The sequence below is a fragment of the Saccopteryx bilineata genome, chromosome 2 (assembly GCF_036850765.1).
Source record: "Saccopteryx bilineata isolate mSacBil1 chromosome 2, mSacBil1_pri_phased_curated, whole genome shotgun sequence".
Lineage (NCBI taxonomy): Eukaryota > Metazoa > Chordata > Mammalia > Chiroptera > Emballonuridae > Saccopteryx > Saccopteryx bilineata.
The window spans coordinates 352,615,075-352,634,691 of record NC_089491.1 but is presented as its reverse complement, the minus strand read 5'-3'; the positions used below and the strand labels follow the sequence as shown (position 1 = coordinate 352,634,691).

The following is a 19,617-nucleotide window of genomic DNA, read 5'->3' as shown; positions in this document are numbered from 1 at the left end:
GGTTGTGACAGAGCGATGCCCCGGAGGGGCAGAGCATCGCCCCCTGGTGGGCGTGCCGGGTGGATTCCGGTCGGGCACATGCGGGAGTCTGTCTCTCCCCGTTTCAAGCTTCAGAAAAAATACAAAAAAAAAAAAAAAAACTTGTAATACAGCCATTTCTTGCATACCTACTATGTGCCAGGCATTCTACTATGTGCTGTATACTTAATCTACCTAAGAACTATATTTAAGTAACTACAACAAGTATATTATTAGCCCTCATGGTTTGATATGCTTTTTATTTTTCCATGGTCTGAATTTTTGAAATTTATTTTTATTTTGACTATATTCTTTTATCCTAGATATTTTCTTAATTTTTAGTGAAATAAGGAAGGACTAAAATGTACTCTTTATTATTTAAGATTACTGAAGATATAGTATTTAAAATTATACTTTATTACTTAAAATTATTTAGAGAAAGAAAACTATAATAAAACATGCTTCTACCTTAAATTTTCTCATAGACTGATAAAGTCTTCCAAGGTTTCCATAGTGTTTTGCAGTCTGTACATTAAATTCCCCAAAAGCTTTTTTAGCTAGCTGGAGTGAAGACAGGTGCAAATCATGAGCTTCTTGAAGCAGCCTCTGTTCAGTTTCTTTATTATGACAGTCAATTGCAATCTCTTCCAAAATAAGTGCTGAATAAGAAAGCAATGAAATTAGTTCACTTCCAAACCATCTATCATAGTTAATTTGAGCATATAATTTATAATTAAATTCTATAAATGTTTGTTGCATAATTTATATGTAAATATGGTTTAAAATTGGCAAAGAAATTTTAAACTTTACCGAAAATATACAGTTTTGGGGGTCATTTCTATTTTGCATAATATAATGAATTTCAAATTCAAGAAAAACGGTGCATGTCAAATTATTCTGCAGAATTTATGTTGTACTAGACAAACTTATATTTGCTGATGTGAATTTGTTTTATAAAGGAAATAAAAAGGAAAAGGCAAAAAAGTTTAAGTTATGAAACTGTCAAGAACCTAAGCACAATTAAAAAATTTGAAACTATACTTTTATAAAATATAACCTTTAACTAAATAAATACAATAAAAAGAACTGGTTTCCTCTTACTCACATGACCAACCAAATCAGACAAGAAGATAGTTCAATTTCAAGTCACATTAGAGGTTTCCAAATTTCACTTAAAGTCTTAAAAGTACAGTCTTTTATCAGGTAATTTTATTTGTAGGAAACTTGTCCATGTGTACAAAAGTAAGAAATTTAGTTCAGTACAGCATTTTTAAAGAACAAACGGTTAAAAATAGTAAAAAGGTCCAAAAACAGAAATGAGTTTAAAAATATGGGAGAAAAGGATATATACCTACATGTACTGGTATGAAAATATGTTCATAATACACTAAGTGAAAAAAGCAGATTCTAAAACTAAGAAAAAACTTATATCATTATTGAAAGAAAAAGTCTAAGAAAATCTCACCAAAATGTTGATTCTGGATTGGTGGGATTTTGAGTGACTTTGTTTTTTTTCTTTCCTATCTAACTTTTACTTTTTTGACACTGATCATGTATTACTTGTGTAATACAGAGGAAGGAAAAATAAAACCAGTTCCACAAGTAAGGTTAAATTTATCCAGCATTAGCCCTGGCCGATTGACTCAGTGGTAGAGCGTCGGCATGGCGTGCAGGAGTCCGGGGTTCAATTCCCGGCCAGGAGAAGCACCCATCTGCTTCTCCACCCCTCCCCCTCTCCTTCCTCTCTGTCTCTCTCTTCCCCTCCCGCAGTCAAGGCTCCATTGGAGCAAAGTTGGCCTGGGCACTGAGAATGGCTCTGTGGCCTCTGCCTCAGGTGCTAGAGAGGCTCTGGTTGCAACAGAGTGATGCCCCAGATGGGCAGAGCATTGCCCCCTGGTGGGCAAACTGGGTGGATCCCGGTCGGGCGCATGCTGGAGTCTGTCTGACTGCCTCCCTGTTTCCAACTTCAGAAAAATACAAAAAATAAAATAAAATTTATCCAGCATTCCTGAAGTTACCACATGAGTGACTCAATTATACTAGCAAAACAAATGCTTTAAATGAAAGAAACTTGATAGTGATTATAGGGAAAGTTAAAATAAAAAAAAAGTATTTGTTAAGAGCGTTGCAACATTAAAGATAATGTGGTATGTAGCTGAGTTTCAGAGTTCTGCACTATGAAACTGAAGGTATGTGAAAAACCCATCTTCAGTTTGTTATCCATGTTACTGTGCAATAATCATTTGTGTTACACATGAATGAATGCATGTAAATGGAAGGACAGAGGGAAGACAAAGACATTCTTTCTTATTAATAATGTTATATGAGAGAGGCAAAAAGCCTTTCATTACGAACCACTAGAAATTCTTATGTAAAGTTGCAGGCAAATACTTTAAATCAGTCAATCAGTTTACCTTAGTAATATAAAGGTACTGTATAGTCTAATTCTAAGGACTACCTCTGACGAAATAACAATTATATGTCACCAATTAAAAACTATCAGGGACCAGACATAGAAATCTATTAAAACTGGCAGCGGAAAAAAGAAAAAAAAAAATTGACAGCTAAAGCAATCTAAAAAAAATAGATAGATAGATAAATAGATAAATAGATAGATACTAGAGACTGAATTACAAAGGGTACCTTTCACCCTCTTTGAAGAAGCCAAAAGAAGATGATCTTCAGGTAGGATGTGGGTAATGATACCAATAGCTCTTTCTGCATGAAATCTGCAATACAGATAGATACATTCTGGCATTTCTTTCTCCCCTCCCCCTTCCCTCTCAGGCCGCCTTCTTCCCCTCCCTCCCTTCAACAATGGGTTATCAAAATAAAACCTTCAGTTTACCATTTAAACAGAAATGAGCAACACAGATAAATATATTCTGATATTTCTTTTCAGTTACATTTGGCTTAGGCATTTAAAAAACACTACTGATAGAATTTCTAATACAAGTTGTTTCTAAGAACAAGTTTTTCATTCAATTAAATTTTCATCTGCTTGTGAAATGAAATTTTAATATCCAATGGATTTCCATCTACCTCAGAAAAAACTGTGAAGTTGTCATTAAAGCCTACAAGGTTCAAAACCATCTTTTACTGGGCTACGACTCTAACGTCATCTCCTACCATTTTTTTTTCTTTTCTTTTCTTTTTTTTTTGTATTTTTCTGAAGTTGGAAACGGGGAGGCAGTCAGACAGACTCCCGCATGTGCCCGACCGGGATCCACCCGGCATGCCCATCAGGGGATGATGCTCTGCCCATCTGAGGCATTGCTCTGTTATATCCAGAGCCATTCTAGCACCTGAGGCAGAGGCCATAGAGCCATCCCCAGTGCCCGGGCCAACTTTGTTCCAATGGAGCCTTGGCTGCGGGAAGGGAAGAGAGAGACACAGAGGAAGGAGAGGAGGGGTAGAGAAGCAGATGGGCACTTCTCCTGTGTGCCCTGGCCGGGAATCGAACCCAGGACTCTTGCACGCCAGGGCAACGGCCTACCACTGAGCCAACCGGCCAGGGCCTCTCCTACCATTTTCAAAAACAACCCTCTCTTCTATCTTCAGTTACACAGGCCTAACAGTTTTCTGAATATGCAAATTATGCTCTTGGCAACCAAACTATCTGGCCAGGGCAGATAGCAAATACTTCAGGTTGTGTGGACCACACACTCTGTCCCAGCTACTCAAACTCTGTTATAACATGAAAGCAGCCAGACAATACATGAGTGGAGCAGCATTCTATGTTCCAAAATAACTTTACTTTGCCTGCATGCTATAGTTTGCCAACCCATTTTATATCTTTAGTCATTTAAGAATACTTTATTAAATCAACCAAACCCAGAAGTTTTAAATGACATTTTCAGGGAACTAATCTTGTTCATTATGTCTGCTAACTCTCACTCACAAGGAAATGTTTCTCTACTTATTTTTAGTTTTTTTAAATGGTGGGTTCATTTTAGGTTGAGCTAGATCTATGGGAGGTCTATATGATTTAGGTTGAGGGTTAATTATTTCTAAGAGTTTTATATTTTCTCCTGAAAGGTACCCCAGAAAATTGTATCAGAGTGCCTTTCAATCTTTTTCTCAGTTTGGGGTTTTCTGCATGCATGATTGCCAAACACAAGAGTGCTACATGTCTGGAGGTTTCCCTGTCATCTCTCTTGCCAATACACAATTTTCCTCCCTACTCTACTCTTCCCCTGAGGGGTAACCCGGATCCTGGCTTCCTGTGTGGGGTTCAATTTAACACACAGCTTTCTGTGGATTAAATGCTTTGTCTCTTAAACCCAGGATTGTTGGTTCAACTGACATTATAGAAACTTGTAAGCTTTCCTACCACCCCAGAGCAGTTACACATAGGTTGGATGTTGGTCATTATTGGCCTGTGAAGATTTCCTCTCTTTTGCAAGATAGTTGTATACATTTTATTTTATTTTATTTTTTTAATTATTATTTTTTTTTTTGTATTTTTCTGAAGCTGGAAACGGGGAGAGATAGGCAGACAGACTCCCGCATGCGCCCGACCGGGATCCACCTGGCACGCCCACCAGGGGCGAAGCTCTGCCCACCAGGGGGCGATGCTCTGCCCCTCCGGGGCGTCGCTCTGCCGAGACCAGAGCCACTCTAGCGCCTGGGGCAGAGGCCAAGGAGCCATCCCCAGCACCCGGGCCATCTTTGCTCCAATGGAGCCTTGGCTGCGGGAGGGGAAGAGAGAGGCAGAGAGGAAGGAGGGGTTGGGGGTGGAGAAGCAAATGGGCGCTTCTCCTATGTGCCCTGGCCGGGAATCGAACCCGGGTCCCCCACACGCCAGGCTGACGCTCTACCGCTGAGCCAACCGGCCAGGGCCAGTTGTATACATTTTAAAAGATACTTGTTGGGGCCCTGGCTGGTTGGCTCAGTGTAGAGAATCAGCCTGGCATGTGGAAGTCCCAGGTTCGATTCCCAGTCAGGGCACACAGGAGAAGTGCCCATCTGCTTCTCCACCTCTCACCTTTCTCTCTACCTCTCTCTTCCCATCCCACAGCCAAGGCTGCACTGGAGCAAAGCTGGCCTAGGTGATGAAGATGGCTCCATGGCCTCTGCCTCAGGTACCAGGATGGCTCCAGTGCAATGGAGCAATAATCCAGATGGGCAGAGCATTGCCCCCTGGTGGGCATGCTGGGTGGATCCTGGTCGGGTGCATGTGGGAGTCTGTCTGACTGCCTCCCCGCTTCTAACTTCGGGAAAAAAAAAAATAAAAAAATAAGATACTTGTTGGCCCTTGCCTGGTGGCTCAAAAGATAGCATGTCATCCCAGTCTGCTGAGGTCATGGGTTTGATCCCCGGTTGAGGGCATGTATAAGAAGCAATCAATGAGTGCACAACAAAATGGGACAACTATGTGGAACGAGTTGATGCTTCTCTTTCTCTCTCTCCCTTCCAACCCCCTCCCTTTCTCTCTCTCTCAAATCAATGAAAAAACTAAAAACAAAAACAAAACAAAACAAAAACTAAAAAGGATAATTGTTTTATGCAGTATTTCTGTGTCTTGAGCAAGAAATTTTTAGGTTAAGCCTGCCATTTAGCCAGAAGTTACTACTGTATTACTCAAAGAAAAATTATTATTAAAGTAAATATTCAAAAGATAAGTTACATTATGCCTGATCAGGCAGTGGCACAGTGAATAGAGCATCAGAATGGGTGATGAAGGACCCAGGTTTGAAACCCCGATGTTGCTGACTTGAGCGTAGGCTCATCTGGTTTGAGCAAGGCTCACCAGCTTGAGCCCAAAGTCACTGGCTTCAGCAAGGGGTCACCTGGTCTGATGTGGCCCCCTGGTCAAGGCACATATGAGAAAGCAATCAGTGACCAACAAAGGTGCCACAACAAAGAATTGATGCTTCTCATCTCTTTCCTTTCCTGTCTGTCCCTATTTGTCTATCTGTCTCTGTAACACACACACACAAAAAAGATGTTACATTCTATATGAAGATATACAAGACTCAATATTAAACCACATAAACTCCAAATGAATGGCTTATAGTTATTGTTTTAAAATATGTCAAGAACATTTTTAGCAACATGTTAAAGCTCCACCAAGACAAAATTAATCTATAATCTACATTAAAAATTATTGTATTAGGAAAAACAAAACAATAGCAACAGCATTTAATTCTTCAATAAAAACAAAACATGGAACTTACAGCGCATTGTCAAATTTCCCAGAGCTATACTGGTGAACATATGAAGAATAAGCCAAGTCTTCATGAGCTGTTGCTACATGGATATTTTTGCCACCAAACACTGACTGCCGAATGTCAAGGGCTGCCTGAAAGAGTCATCAAAATAACTGATAATACTATATGTCCTTAGAAACCACTATCCAGTTAATTAAGCATCCTAGTAATTTAAATATATATTCTATATACTCAATCCCTTCAGTTTTGAAGGAAAAGTCCTGCTGTATTTAAAACATGATAGAACATAAAAGATTCCTAAAGGTTGATTTTCTAAAGATGAGATGACTCAGAAGGCAATGCTTAAAAATAAAAACCATTCATATCTTGAGAATCCCATCAGTGTTTTTCTCTCTGTCCCTCTTCACAAGTAAACTATAAAATCAAGGATACCTTGTCCAGAACAATGGCATAACATATCCTTTACTTGAGAATGACTCAGATAAGGCCTATAGTAACTGCTACTGACCCTACTTGATATTACAAAGTTAGTTATAATACTTGTGCTAAATCAACAACACAGACAAGCCATCATCTGGACACATAAAAATGGAAGAGAACTCTTCAATATGAGCCCACAATCCAATAAGGCTTTTCCTGGATGATTCTCTTTAATTCCTTAAACATTAATTTTTAAGTTTTCTTGGTATTTTTAGTAAAATAATGGTGTGCTATATATGAGGAAGTGCTTAGAAAGTTATGTTTTTAGAGTACTTTATACATTGCAAACAAGTATAGGTCAGCAAATCAATTTACATTGAAAGAAAAAAATGTAAAATGTTTAACTATTAACATACCTGATAAATTGCAACAGACTGACAGATATTATCTACGTTGAGTAAGTAGAATCCATAATCTAGCAGTGTATCAGAATATTTTGGGTGCTTGGATCCAAAATGATCTCTATAAAAAGATACAAAATGATTAGGATATAAAGTAGAGACAGATAATTTGAAATTGTATTTTTAATAATCACCTACCGTGCCAAATACACCGCATGTTTAATTAACTGTTCTGCCTTCTTAAATTCACGTTTTACAACACAAGCCTAAAGATAAAGTGAAAAATTATTTAATAATTCTGTGTGTTAAAATAAGTATAGTTTATATAGTCTAACCATATGGATAAAAAAAAGCATCATCAAACATAAGAAGTATCCTATTAGTAATTTCTTCCATCTTGAAAATTATATTATAAACAGATCTATATATATCCTGGGAATTTACAAAGTTAAAATTTTGACAGCCACCTGGATGTGTGGTGATGCAGTTGAATAAAGTGTTAACCTGGAATGCTGAGGTTACCTGTTAAAACCCTGGGCTTGCCTGGTCAATGCATATACAAGAAGCAACTACTATGAGTTGATACTTCCTGCTCCCTCCGCCCACATTTTCCCTCTCTTCTATTTCTAAAATCAATTAATAAAAATCTTTAAAAAATTTTTTTGACAGCCATGCTCAATATAAAACTTATTGAACAAAGTTACCTTACAAAGTTGGTATACTCCCATCTTTTCATATTATTAAAACAAAATAGTGGGGGAAAGGCTCACCATGTTATTTTCTAAGGTACTTATTTATATTCTAGTTCCAGTGTGGCTTACAACTATTTTGTAATTTATATCTAACATTTATGAAATGCACAGAATTTTGGGTTTTCCTATTCTTAAACATTTTGAGGCCTTAGCTGGTTTGCTCAGTAGTAGAGCATAAGCTCAGCATGTGGATGTCCCGGGTTTGATTCTCGCTCAGGGCACACAGGAGAAGCAACTATCTGCTTCTCCATCCCTCCTCCATCTTTCCCTTCCTTCTTCCCCTTTCTCTCTCTCCCTTTCCTATATCAATGCCTTGAATGGTTTGACTGCATCAGCTCCGAGCCATAAGAATGACTTCTTAGAGCCTCTATCTCAGGCACTAAAAATAGCTTGGTTGTGAGCATGGCTCCAGATGGGCAGAGAGCATCAGCCACAGAGGGGGTTTGCTGGGTGGTTCCTGGTCGCGGCATACACAGGAGTCTATCTCCCTTCCTCTCACTTGGAAAAGAAAAAAAAAACTTTGGAGAATAGCCAGTGGTTTTTTGGGTTTTGTTTTTGCAAGAGATAAAGAGGGACAGATAGAGACAGACAAACTGGAAGGAGAGAGATGAGAAGCATCAATTCTTCATTGCAGTATGTTAGTTTTTCATTGATTGCTTTCTCATATGTGCCTAACCAGGGGGCTACAATAGAGTAATTGACCCCTTGTTCAAACAAGTGACCTTGGGCTTCAAGCCAGTGACCATGGGGTGATGTCTATGATCTCATGCTCAAGCCAGAGACCGCATGCTCAAGCTGGTGAGCCGGTGCTCAAGCCCGTGCTTTAGCTGGTGACCTTGGGGTTTCAAATTTGGGTACTCTGTGTCCCAGGCCAACGTTCTATCCACTGCACCACCGACTGTTCAAGCTAGCCAGTAGTTTTTAAACTCTAAATATTATTTGCACATAAAAATAGAAATCTTGCACATATATTCAGTTGACTTTATATTAAATGTATATCAATGTTTTAAGTTCATTAAAAACATTAATATCCTTCTAGTCTGATAACCTGAATACTTATGCCATTTATTTCCTCTTAAATTATCTAAGTAAATCTAACAGAAATCTTAGACTATCTTAAATCTACAGTTTTAGAATCTTTCATCTAATTGAAATTTCCTTAAGTAAAATCAACCAAAATGAAATACTCAAAGCTTAAAAATCTCTGGGGCCTGACCAGGCATGGTGCAGTGGACAGAATGTCGAACTGGGACACAGAGGACCCAGGTTCAAAACTCTGTGGTTGTCGGCTTGAGTGCAAGGCCCACCAGCTTGAGCATGGGGTCGCTGGCTTCAGTGTGGGATCATAAACATGACCCCATGGTCACTGGCTTAAACCCAAAGGTTGTTGGCTTGAAGCCCAAGGTTTCTGGCTTGAGCAAGGGGTCAGTTGCTCTGCTTAGCCCCCCACTCCCCGGTCAAGGCACATATGAGAATGTAATCAATGAACAACTAAGGAGCTGCAACAAATAACTGATGCTTCTCATCTCACTCCCTTCCTGTCTGTCCCTATCTGTCTCTCTGACTCTGTCTCTATCAAAAAAATAAAAATCAAATAAAAAAATTTCTGGGTATAAATAGTACATTTGAAATGTACATCAAATATTACTAACTGGCCTCAAAGAGTTAATGTATTTATTTACAGAATAAAAAGAAACTGAAGAAAAAATCAAATAAGTACTGCCCACCAGGAAAAATACTGAAAGCTGTCGTACTGAGAGAGAGCAATATTATGAGCAAAGTATTTTTATTTTTAAGACTTTATTTATTGTCTTACCAGACAGTGATGCAGTGGATAGAGCATGAGCCTGGAATACAGAGGAACCAGGTTCAAAACCCCGAGGTCACCAGCTTGAGCGAGGGCTCATCCAACTTGAGCACAGGGTCACTGGCTTGAGTGTAGAATCACAGATATGACCCCATGGTTGCTGGTTTGAGCCCAAGGTTGCTGGCTTGAGCAAGGGGTCACTGGCTCAGCTGGAGCCCCCCAGTCAAGGCACATATGAGAAAGCAATCGAACTATTCAGGTGCCGCAATGAAGAATTGATGCTTTTCATCTCTCTCTCTCTCCCTTCCTGTCTGTCTGTCTCTCTCTCTGTCCCTCTAGCTAAAAAAAACAAACTAAAAGAAAAAAACTTTACTTATTTTAGAGAGGAGAGAGAGAGAGAGAGAAGCGGAGGAGCAGGAAGCATGAACTCCCATATGTGCCTTGACCAGGCAAGCCCAGGGTTTTAAACTGGCAACCTCAGCATTCCAGGTTGACATTTTATCCACTGCACCATCACAGGTCAGGCATGAGCAAATGTTTTAATACAAGACTATCCTTTAGGAGAAAAGTGACTAAAGCCCATGTAACTATGGCATACAGAATTCAGGTTATTATAAAGGTTTAAAGAAAACAAGACCAAATTCAAGCTGAATAGTATCAAAATATTATTTCGATCTGTACTTTAGAGAGCTGAATTATGAAAATGAACATTTTCACAGGTTTTCTGGGTCTAGTAAAACTAAAGCTTATATGTGACAGTTTTATAAAACAATTTTTTTTTCTTTTAGTCAGAGAGAGAGACAGACAAGGACAGACAGGAAGGGGCAGAAATGACAAGCATCAACTCATAGTTGTGGCACCTTAATTGTTCATTGATTGCTTTCTCATATGTGCCTTGACCGAAGGGCTCCAGATGAGCCAATGACCCTTGCTCAAACCAGCCACCTTGGGGTCATGTCCATGATCCCAAGCTCAAACTGGTGACTCCGCCCTCAAGCTGGTGAGACCATACTCAACCTGGCAACTTTGGGGTTTCAAAACTGGGTCCTCAGCGTCCCAGGCCGATGCTCTATCCACTTTGCCACTGCCTGGTCAGGCTAGAAAGCAAATTTTAAAACTGACAACAGAAACTTAGAAAATAGACCTTGTTAGTCCTTGGACTGTACAATACTTAATTTGTAAAATAACAGATTAATTAAAATTTAAAGCTTGCTAAATCATACTTTCAACTTAACAATTTTAACATTATGCTCACCTTAGAAGCTTGTCTTAAAACATCCACCACCACTTTCACTGGTAAGCCTGGTGTGATTTCTTTCATTGCCTCAATGCACCATTTGTAAGCCTAAAATATATATATACATATACAGAAGAACAAAAACAATAATAAATCAAAATGACAATAATCAATGAAATAATTGTGACTTTTCCCTGTAAGCTTTCAAGTACTTAAATAAGAATACACATGAAATATTTACACTTAAAATTTTCTAAGGCTAAGTTTACTTGAAAGTATGTTTCATTTTTCTTTTGATATGAGACATATACTCAAGAAATCAAGAGGCATGTTCTCTTCTCTCTTGCTCAGAAGCTTTTGGATATACTGTTCCCTCTGCCTTGGAATACATTTTTCTTTCCTCCAACCTCTTAGCCCATCTATTTTGTCTCTCAGGTTTCGGTCCTGGGTAGGTTTCCTGTACTTTTCTTCCCACTACTTGTAATGCTTACTATTTTATAACTTAATTGGGTGTTTATTTATGTGCATTAACACATTTACTTAATACCACAGCCCTAAAAATATGTAGTAATACTGTGGAAAACTGAAATGTGAAGAGGTTAAGTGCCAGGCAGTGTGCTACCATCTAGGTATCTACTGGGGAACGAAACATAAAATGATACTCCTCTCAGCTGACCAGGTGGTGGCGCAGTGGATAGAGCGTCAGGCTGGGATGCAGAGGACCCAAGTTTGAAACCCCGAGGTCATCAGCTTGAGTGCGGACTCATCTGGCATGAGCAAGGCTCACCAGCTTGAGCCCAAGGCCTCTGGCTCGAGCAAGGGGTTACTCAGTCTGCTGTACCCCCTCGATCAAGGCACATACGAGGAAGCAATCAATGAACAACTAAGGAGCAGCAACAAAGAATTGATGCTTCTCATATCTCCCATTTCCTGTCTGTCCCTATCTGTCCCTCTCTCTGACACACATACACACACAAAGATCCTCCTCTCCTAGTGCTTAGTGGGAGGGGAAAAAAAGCATAATTATTTTGGATAGTAAGAATAGCCTCAAAAAAACAAAATATTATGAAAGGATCACAAGGAATGAAAGACAAATTAGAAAGTATTAGAAAAGAAACATTTGTTTTCCTCTGCAAGTTTCCTTCTCTTCTATTCCAAAGGTGTAGCTTTCAGAAGCAATTTTGAAACAAAAGTAAAATATATGTGATTTAGGCCAAAAAACCTATTTGTTTATAACATAGTGATTGAGCTGATTTTGTTCTAGAGTAATAAACTAAAATATTTAGAACTGTGGTAGACTGTAACACTGTTTTCAAATACATTTACTGCCCCTCACTGGGGACGGATATATTTCCCTTCCACATTAAAGAGGAAAATAATCATGTGATTTCCCTTGGCCAATTAAAATATGAGCAGAAGTGAAATGTATTTTTACTGGGAGACAGTTGTTAGAGCTAGTAGTACTTCCCCATAACGCTTTTTGGCTCTGCTAAAAGGCAGGTTCTAAGACAGAAAGAACCACCTCCAATGTTCTAGATATAAACTGCTTTACCACAAGGGGTTCTGAGCATAGTGTAGACATAATGTTAAGCAGAGCGACAGAGATGGTCAAAGACAGGCTGTCGAATGAGCATAAAATAAACTTTTATTATTTTAGGTCACCGCTACTTTAGGATTGATATTACCTCAGCACAGCCTAGCTTACCCTGACTGATATCAGAATATGGCAATAATTCAGCAAACTATCCTCAAGAGTTCTGTATTTTCTTTTTTTCACTTTTTTTCCTTAAGTGAGAAGTGTGGAGGCAGAAAGACTCCCGCATGTACCCATACCAGGATCCACACCTGGCAAGCCCCCTATGGAGCAATACTCTGCCCATCTAGGGCCACTGTTCTGTTGCTTGACAACCGAGCTTTAGCACCTGAGGTGAGGCCATGGAGCCATCATCAGTGCCTGGGGCCAATTTGCTCCAACCAAGCCATGGTTACAGGAAAGGAAGAGATAGAAAGATAGAGAGAAAAGAGAGGGGGAAGGATGGAGAAGCTGATGGTTGCTTCTCCTGTGTGCCTTGATGGGGAATCGATCCCAGGACATCCACACGCTGGGCTAACCAACCAGCCAGGGCTGAACTGTGTACTTTATATAGATATCACTTATGAGTTTATTTATAGTTAAAAAGAATAAACTATCAGAATTATCTAAAAACATTCCTCATGAATGTGCTGGGAGTTACAAACAACATGAATAAGGCACAGTGTGAACCCTCAATCCAAATGTAGAAAAAAAATGTCAGTTAAATAGTAACTTCCTAATAAAAAAAAAAAAGTAGAAACTGATAAATAAAAGGTACTTTGTGTCAGAAAGAGAAATTAAGGAAACAATCCCCGTCACCATTGCAACCAAAAAAATAAAGTACCTAGGAATAAATTTAACCCCGGAGATTAAAGACTTGTACTCGGAAAATTATAAAACATTGATAAAAGAGATCAGGGAAGATACAAACAAGTGGAGGCATATACTGTGCTCATGGTTAGGAAGAATAAACATCATTAAAATGTCTATATTACCTAAAGCAATTTATAAATTCGATGCAATACCGATTAAAATGCCAATGATTTACTTCAAAGATATAGAACACATATTCCAAAAATTTATATGGAACCAAAAGAGAACACGAATAGCCTCAGCAATCTTGAAAAGGAAGAATAAAGCGGGAGGTATCACACTTCCGGATATCAAGTTATATTATAAGGCCATTGTACTCAAAACACCCTGGTACTGGCATAAGAACAGGCAGAAAGATCAATGGAACGGAACTGAGAACCCAGAAATAAACCCACACTTTTATGGACAACTGATATTTGACAAAGGAGGTAAGAGCATACATTGGAGTAAAGACAGCCTCTTCAACAAATAGTGTTGGGAAAATTGGATAGCTACCTGCAAAAAAATGAAACTAGATCACCAACTTACACCATTCACAAAAAGAAACTCAAAATGGACAACAGACTTAAATGTAAGCCGTAAAACCATAAGCATCTTAGAAGAAAACATAGGCAGTAAGCTCTCTGACATCTCTCGCAGCAATATATTTGCTGATTTGTCTCCACAGGCAAGTGAAACAAAAGACAGGATAAACAATGGGACTTTATCAAACTAAAAAGCTTCTGCACAGCTAAAGACAATAAGAACAGAATAAAAAGACAAACTACACAATGGGAGAATATATTTGACAATGCGTCTGATAAGGGGTTAATAACCAAAATTTATAAAGAACTTGTAAAACTTAATACCAGGAAGACAAACAATCCAAATCCAAAAATGGACAAAAGAAATGAATAGACACTTCTCCAAAGAGGACACACAGGTGGCCAATAGGCATATGAAAAATGCTCAACATCACTAATGATTAGAGAAATGCAAATTAAAACCACAATGAGATATCACCTCACACCAGTCAGAATGGCGCTCATCAACAGAACAACACAGAATAAGTGCTGGCGAGGACCCAGAGAAAAGGGAACCCTCCTGCACTGCTGGTGGGAATGCAGACTGGTGCAGCCACTGTGGAAAACAGTATGGAGATTCCTCAAGAAATTAAAAATTGAACTGCCTTTTGACTCAGCTATACCACTGTTAGGAATATACCCCAAGAACACCATAGCACTGTTTGAAAAGGAGAAATGCACCCCCATGTTTATGGCAGCAAAGATCACAATAGCAAAGATCTGGAAACAGCCCAAGTGTCCGTCAGAGGATGAGTGGATTATAAAGCTTTGATATATATACTATGGAATACTACTCAGCCATAAGAAATGATGACATCGGATCTTTTACAACATGGATGGACCTTGATAACATTATACTGAGCGAAATAAGAAAATCAGAAAAAACTAAGAACTATATGATTCCATACATAGGTGGGACATAAAAATGAGACTCAGAGACATAGACAACAGTGTTGGGGTTACAGAGTGGGGGGAGGAGAGAAAGGGGGTTGGGGAGGGGAGGAGCACAAAGAAAATCAGTTAGAAGGTGACGAAAGACAATTTCATCAATGTCACCCCATTAAAATTAATCAAAAAAAAAAAAAGGTACTTTGTTCCACTGAATACACTAGTGGGTCTAGCTACGTTAATATGGGCCTGGAGCCTGAATGATGGTGGCACAGTGGATAAAGTGTCAACCTGGAATGCTGAGGTCACAGGTTCGAAACCCTGAGGTCACTGGTATGGGCTCATCAGCATGAGATCAATGGCTTGAGCTGGGGAACTGTCCACACTATCCCAAAGCTCACCAGCTTGAGCCCAAAGGTGTCTGGCATGAAAAGCCCAAGTTCACTGGCTTGAGTAAGGGCACATTGCTGCGCTGTGGTCAAGGGACATATGAGAAGCTCAACATACAACTAAAGTGAAACCAACTACGAGTTGATGCACTTCACCCTCTTTCTCTTTCTCAAAAATTAGATGGGCCTGGGCTGAATACGGGAGTAAAAGGCAAGATGTGAATCACTATATGTAATAGAAAGAAAGATGTAAAGTTCTAGAGCAGTGGTCCCCAACCTTTTCTAGGCCACGGACCGGTTTAATGTCAGAAAATATTTTAACGGACCGGCCTTTAGGGTGGGATGGATAAATGTATCACGTGACCAAGACAAGCGTCAAGAGTGAGTCTTAGACGAATGTAACAGAGGGAATCTGATCATTAAAAAAAAATAAAACAGCCTGACCAGGCGGTGGCGCAGTGGATAGAGCGTCGGACTGGGATGCGGAGGACCCAGGTTCGAGACCCCGAGGTACCCAGCTTGAGCGCGGGCTCATCTGGTTTGAGCAAAAGCTCACCAGCTTGGACCCAAGGTCGCTGGCTTGAGCAAGGGGTTACTCGGTCTGCTGAAGGCCTGCGGTCAAGGCACATATGAGAAAGCAATCAATGAACAACTGAAGTGTTGCAACAAGCAATGAAAAACTAATGATTGATGCTTCTCATCTCTCCATTTCTGCCTGTCTATCCCTCTCTCTCTGACTCACTCTCTGTCTTTGTAAAAAAAAATAATAATAAATAAATAAATAAAAAATCGTTCAGACTTAAATATAAATAATATGGAAATAATGTAAGTTATTTATTCTTTCTCTGTGGACCGGTACCGGTCCGCGGCCTGGGGGTTGGGGACTACTGTTCTAGAGGGCAGTATGTAAAACTAGAAACGATCAAAGAGGCACCAGACATAGCTGAGTTCCTATGTAGAGATACAAAAAGATGGTGGGGCACCTGAAGAGCTTTCTTTTCTTTCTTTCTTTCCTTTCCCTTTCCTTTTCCCATTCCCTTCCTCTTCCCCTCCCTCCCTCCTTTCCTTCCTTTCTTTTTGTGAGAGAGACAGAGAAAGAGAGAGAGACAGAAAGAGGGACAGATAGAATCAAACAGGAAGGGAGGAGATGAGAAGTATCAATTCTTCATTGCGGCACCTTCATTGTTCATTGATTGCTTTCTCATATGTGCGTTGAGTAGGAGGCTACTGCAGAGCGACTGACCCCTTGCTCAAGCCAGCAACTGTGGGGTCATAACTATGATCTTACACTGAAGCCAGCAACCCCACACTCAAGCCAGTGACCTCAGTTTCAAACCTAGATCCTCTGGATCCCAGGCTGATTATCTACGGCAGCAACACCTGGTCAGGCTTAAGAGCTTTAAAGATAGGCATTTCTGACCCTAGCTGGTTGGCTCAGTGATAGAGTGTCAGCCTGACATGTGGATATCCAGGGTTTGATTTCCAGTCAGGGCACACAGGAGAAGTGATCATCTGCTTCTCCACCCCTCCCGTCCCGCCTCTCTCCCTTTCTCCTCTTGCAACCATGACTCGATTGGTTCAAGCAAGTTGGTCCTGGGTGCTAAAGGATGGCTCCATGGCTTTATCTTGGGCACTAAAATAGCTCAATTGCTGAGCAACAGAGCAACGGCCCCAGATGGGCAGAGCATTGTCCAGTAGGGAGACTGCCAAGTGAAGTGCATGTGAGAGTCTGCCTCCCTGCCTCTCACTTAATAAAAATTAGTCTGACCAGGAGGTGGCATAGGGAATAGTGTTGGCCTGGGATGCTGTGTACCCAGGTTCTAAACCCCAAGGTTACCAGCTTTAATGTGGGCTCAACCAGCTTGAGTATGGGCTCACAGGCATGATCCCATGGTCACTGACTTGAACACAAAGGTCACTAGCTTGAAGCCCAAGGTAACTGACTTGACTGGAGCATCCCCCACCCACAGTCAAGGCACATATGAGAAAGCAGTCAATGAACAACAAAGGCACTGCAACTAAAAGCTGATGCTTCTCATCTGTCTGTACTGTCTGTCCCCCCCCACACTTAAAACAAACAAATAAATAAATATAAAAGATATGCATTTCTAATACTAAACTATACTTTTTTACCTCTCTCATTTCCAATAAATTAGGCTATTCACACAAAAGTCTTCTAGGAATGGAGTTATTTTTATTATTTTTTAAAATATTTTTTTAAAATTCATTTTTAGAGAGGAGAGAGAGAGGGACAAGAGAGAGAGAGAAAGGAGAGAGAGACAGAGAGAGAGAAGGGGGGAGGAGCTGGAAGCATCAACTCCCATATGTGCCTTGACCAGGCAAGCCCCCAGGGTTTCGAACTGGCAACCTCAGCATTTCCAGGTCGACATTTTATCCACTGTGCCACCACAGGTCAGGCTGGAGTTGTTTTTAATATATAAAAATTATAGAAAAGGCCCTTTCTGGTTGGCTCAGTGGTAAAGCATCGGTCAGTGTGTGAATGTCCTGGGTTCGATTCCCAGTCAGGGCACATAGGAGAAGTGACCACGTGTTTCTCTACCCCTCCCCCTTCTCTCTCTCTCTGGTTCTTTCACTCCTGCATCCACGGCTCAATTGGCTCGAGCGAGATGGCCTCAGGGAGTGAAGATGGCTCCATGGCCTCTGCCTCAGATGATAAAAAATGGCAGCGGGGCCCTGGCCGGTTGGCTCAGTGGTAGAGCGTCGGCCTGGCGTGCAGAAGTCCCAGGTTCGATTCCTGGCCAGGGCACACAGGAGAAGCGCACATCTGCTTCTCCACCCCTCCCCCTCTCCTTCCTCTCTGTCTCTCTCTTCCCCTCCTGCAGCCAAGGCTCCATTGGAGCAAAGATGGCCCGGGCACTGGGGATGGCTCCTTGGCCTCTGCCCCGGGCGTGGCTCTGGTCGCGGCAGAGCGACGCCCCGGAGGGGAGAGCATCGCCCCCTGGTGGGCGTGTCGGGTGGATCCCGGTCGGGTGCATGCGGGAGTCTGTCTGACTGTCTCTCCCCGTTTCTAGCTTCAGAAAAATACAAAAAAAAAAAAAAAAGGCAGCGGTTGCAACAAGGCAACACACAAAATGGGCAGAGCATCGCCTCCTGGTGGGCTTGCCAGGTGGATCCTGGTTGGGGTGCATGCAGGAATCTGTCTCTGCCTCCTCCCCTCTCACTAAAATTAAAAAAAAAAAAAATTATAGAAATGGATGCCTGACCAGTGCTGGCACGTGGATAAAGAGTCAATGTTGGATGCTAAGGACCCAGGTTGGAAACCTCTGGAGGTCACCAGCCTGAGTGTAGGATATCCAGGTTGAACATGGGGTCGCCGGCTTGAGCATGGGTACACAGACATGATCCCATGGAAGTTTGCTTGAAGCCCAAGGTCACTGGCTTCAGCAAGGGGTCACTGAAGCCCCCTGGTCAAGGCACGTATAAGAAGCAATCAATGAACAACTAAAGTGACGCAACTCTGAGTTGACGCTTCTCATCTCTCTCCCTTCCTATCTGTCTGTCTCTGTCCCTCTCTTGTGCGTGCAAAAAAAAAAAACTATAGAAAGGTTCCAAGTTCTATACCTGGGTCGATAAACTATGAAACACATACTACACACAAGCGGCAGCAAAATAATGCACCAACAAAAGTAATTCAGCAGACACAGGAGTCCAACATCAAAAATAATCAGAAGAACATACATAAACCACCTGAGAAATTGCATACATGCTAATAAGGATTAGATTTTTTTTTTAGATTTTTAGAAATGGGTTCAATTCCTTCTTATAAGAGATATTAAAAACAAGATGAGCACTGGAGTTGCATATCACTTTATAATTATGCTAAAATCTTCTAGTTTTGTTCCTATTTGTAACTATAAATATGTAATATATATTTTTATTAATGTAGCAAAAATCTAGAAATAATTTTAAAATATGAAAGCTAAATGACAGCTGACAGTATGAAATAATTACAATATTCTTTCATAAATAAAGCAACCAAGTTAATACACAGATCACATCTCAGCTACGTATTCATTACCACTAAAGCAATAATTTTGTAGTTCAAAGCCAGGAGTGAAGCTACCTTTCTCGTAAGGAGAAGGAAAAAGCAAAACAATGCAAGAAAGTATAAATAAAATCTAGCTTTCCAGTGAAATTAATCTTTCAAATTATGAGAGCTGACCCAGAGCTACACATCCTATAAATAGCATCTACTAAAGGTTTATTTAGCAGAGTATATCCATCAAAATAATTTAGGCAGAAATACATCTAGTCAAATTAAAAACAAAAACAAGGCCCTGGACAGTTGGCTCAGTGGTAGAGCATCGGCCCGGTGTGTGGAACTCTTGGTTTAGATTTCTGGTCAGGGCACACAGGACAGGCGCCCATCTGCTTCTCCACCCTTGCCCCTCTCCTTTCTCTCTGTCCCTCTCTTCCCTTCCCGCAGTCAAGGCTCCACTGGAGCAAAGTTAGCCTAGGCGCTGAGGATGGCTCTATGGCCTCCGCCTCAGGCGCTGGAATCT

At 40.6% G+C, this 19,617-nt stretch overlaps 1 protein-coding gene across 1 annotated transcript in view; it reads right to left on the bottom strand.

Moving 5' to 3' along the window:
- Positions 1–19,617, bottom strand: part of APPBP2 (amyloid beta precursor protein binding protein 2) — a 64,395-nt gene that overhangs the window by 9,245 nt on the left and 35,533 nt on the right. Inside the window, exons 6-11 of the mRNA XM_066262746.1 lie at positions 10,827–10,916; positions 7,211–7,278; positions 7,028–7,133; positions 6,198–6,322; positions 2,662–2,747; positions 487–677 (exon numbers count right to left, since the gene is read on the bottom strand). Coding sequence (XP_066118843.1) covers positions 487–677; positions 2,662–2,747; positions 6,198–6,322; positions 7,028–7,133; positions 7,211–7,278; positions 10,827–10,916 — 666 coding nt within the window. The remainder of the gene's footprint in view (positions 1–486; positions 678–2,661; positions 2,748–6,197; positions 6,323–7,027; positions 7,134–7,210; positions 7,279–10,826; positions 10,917–19,617) is intronic.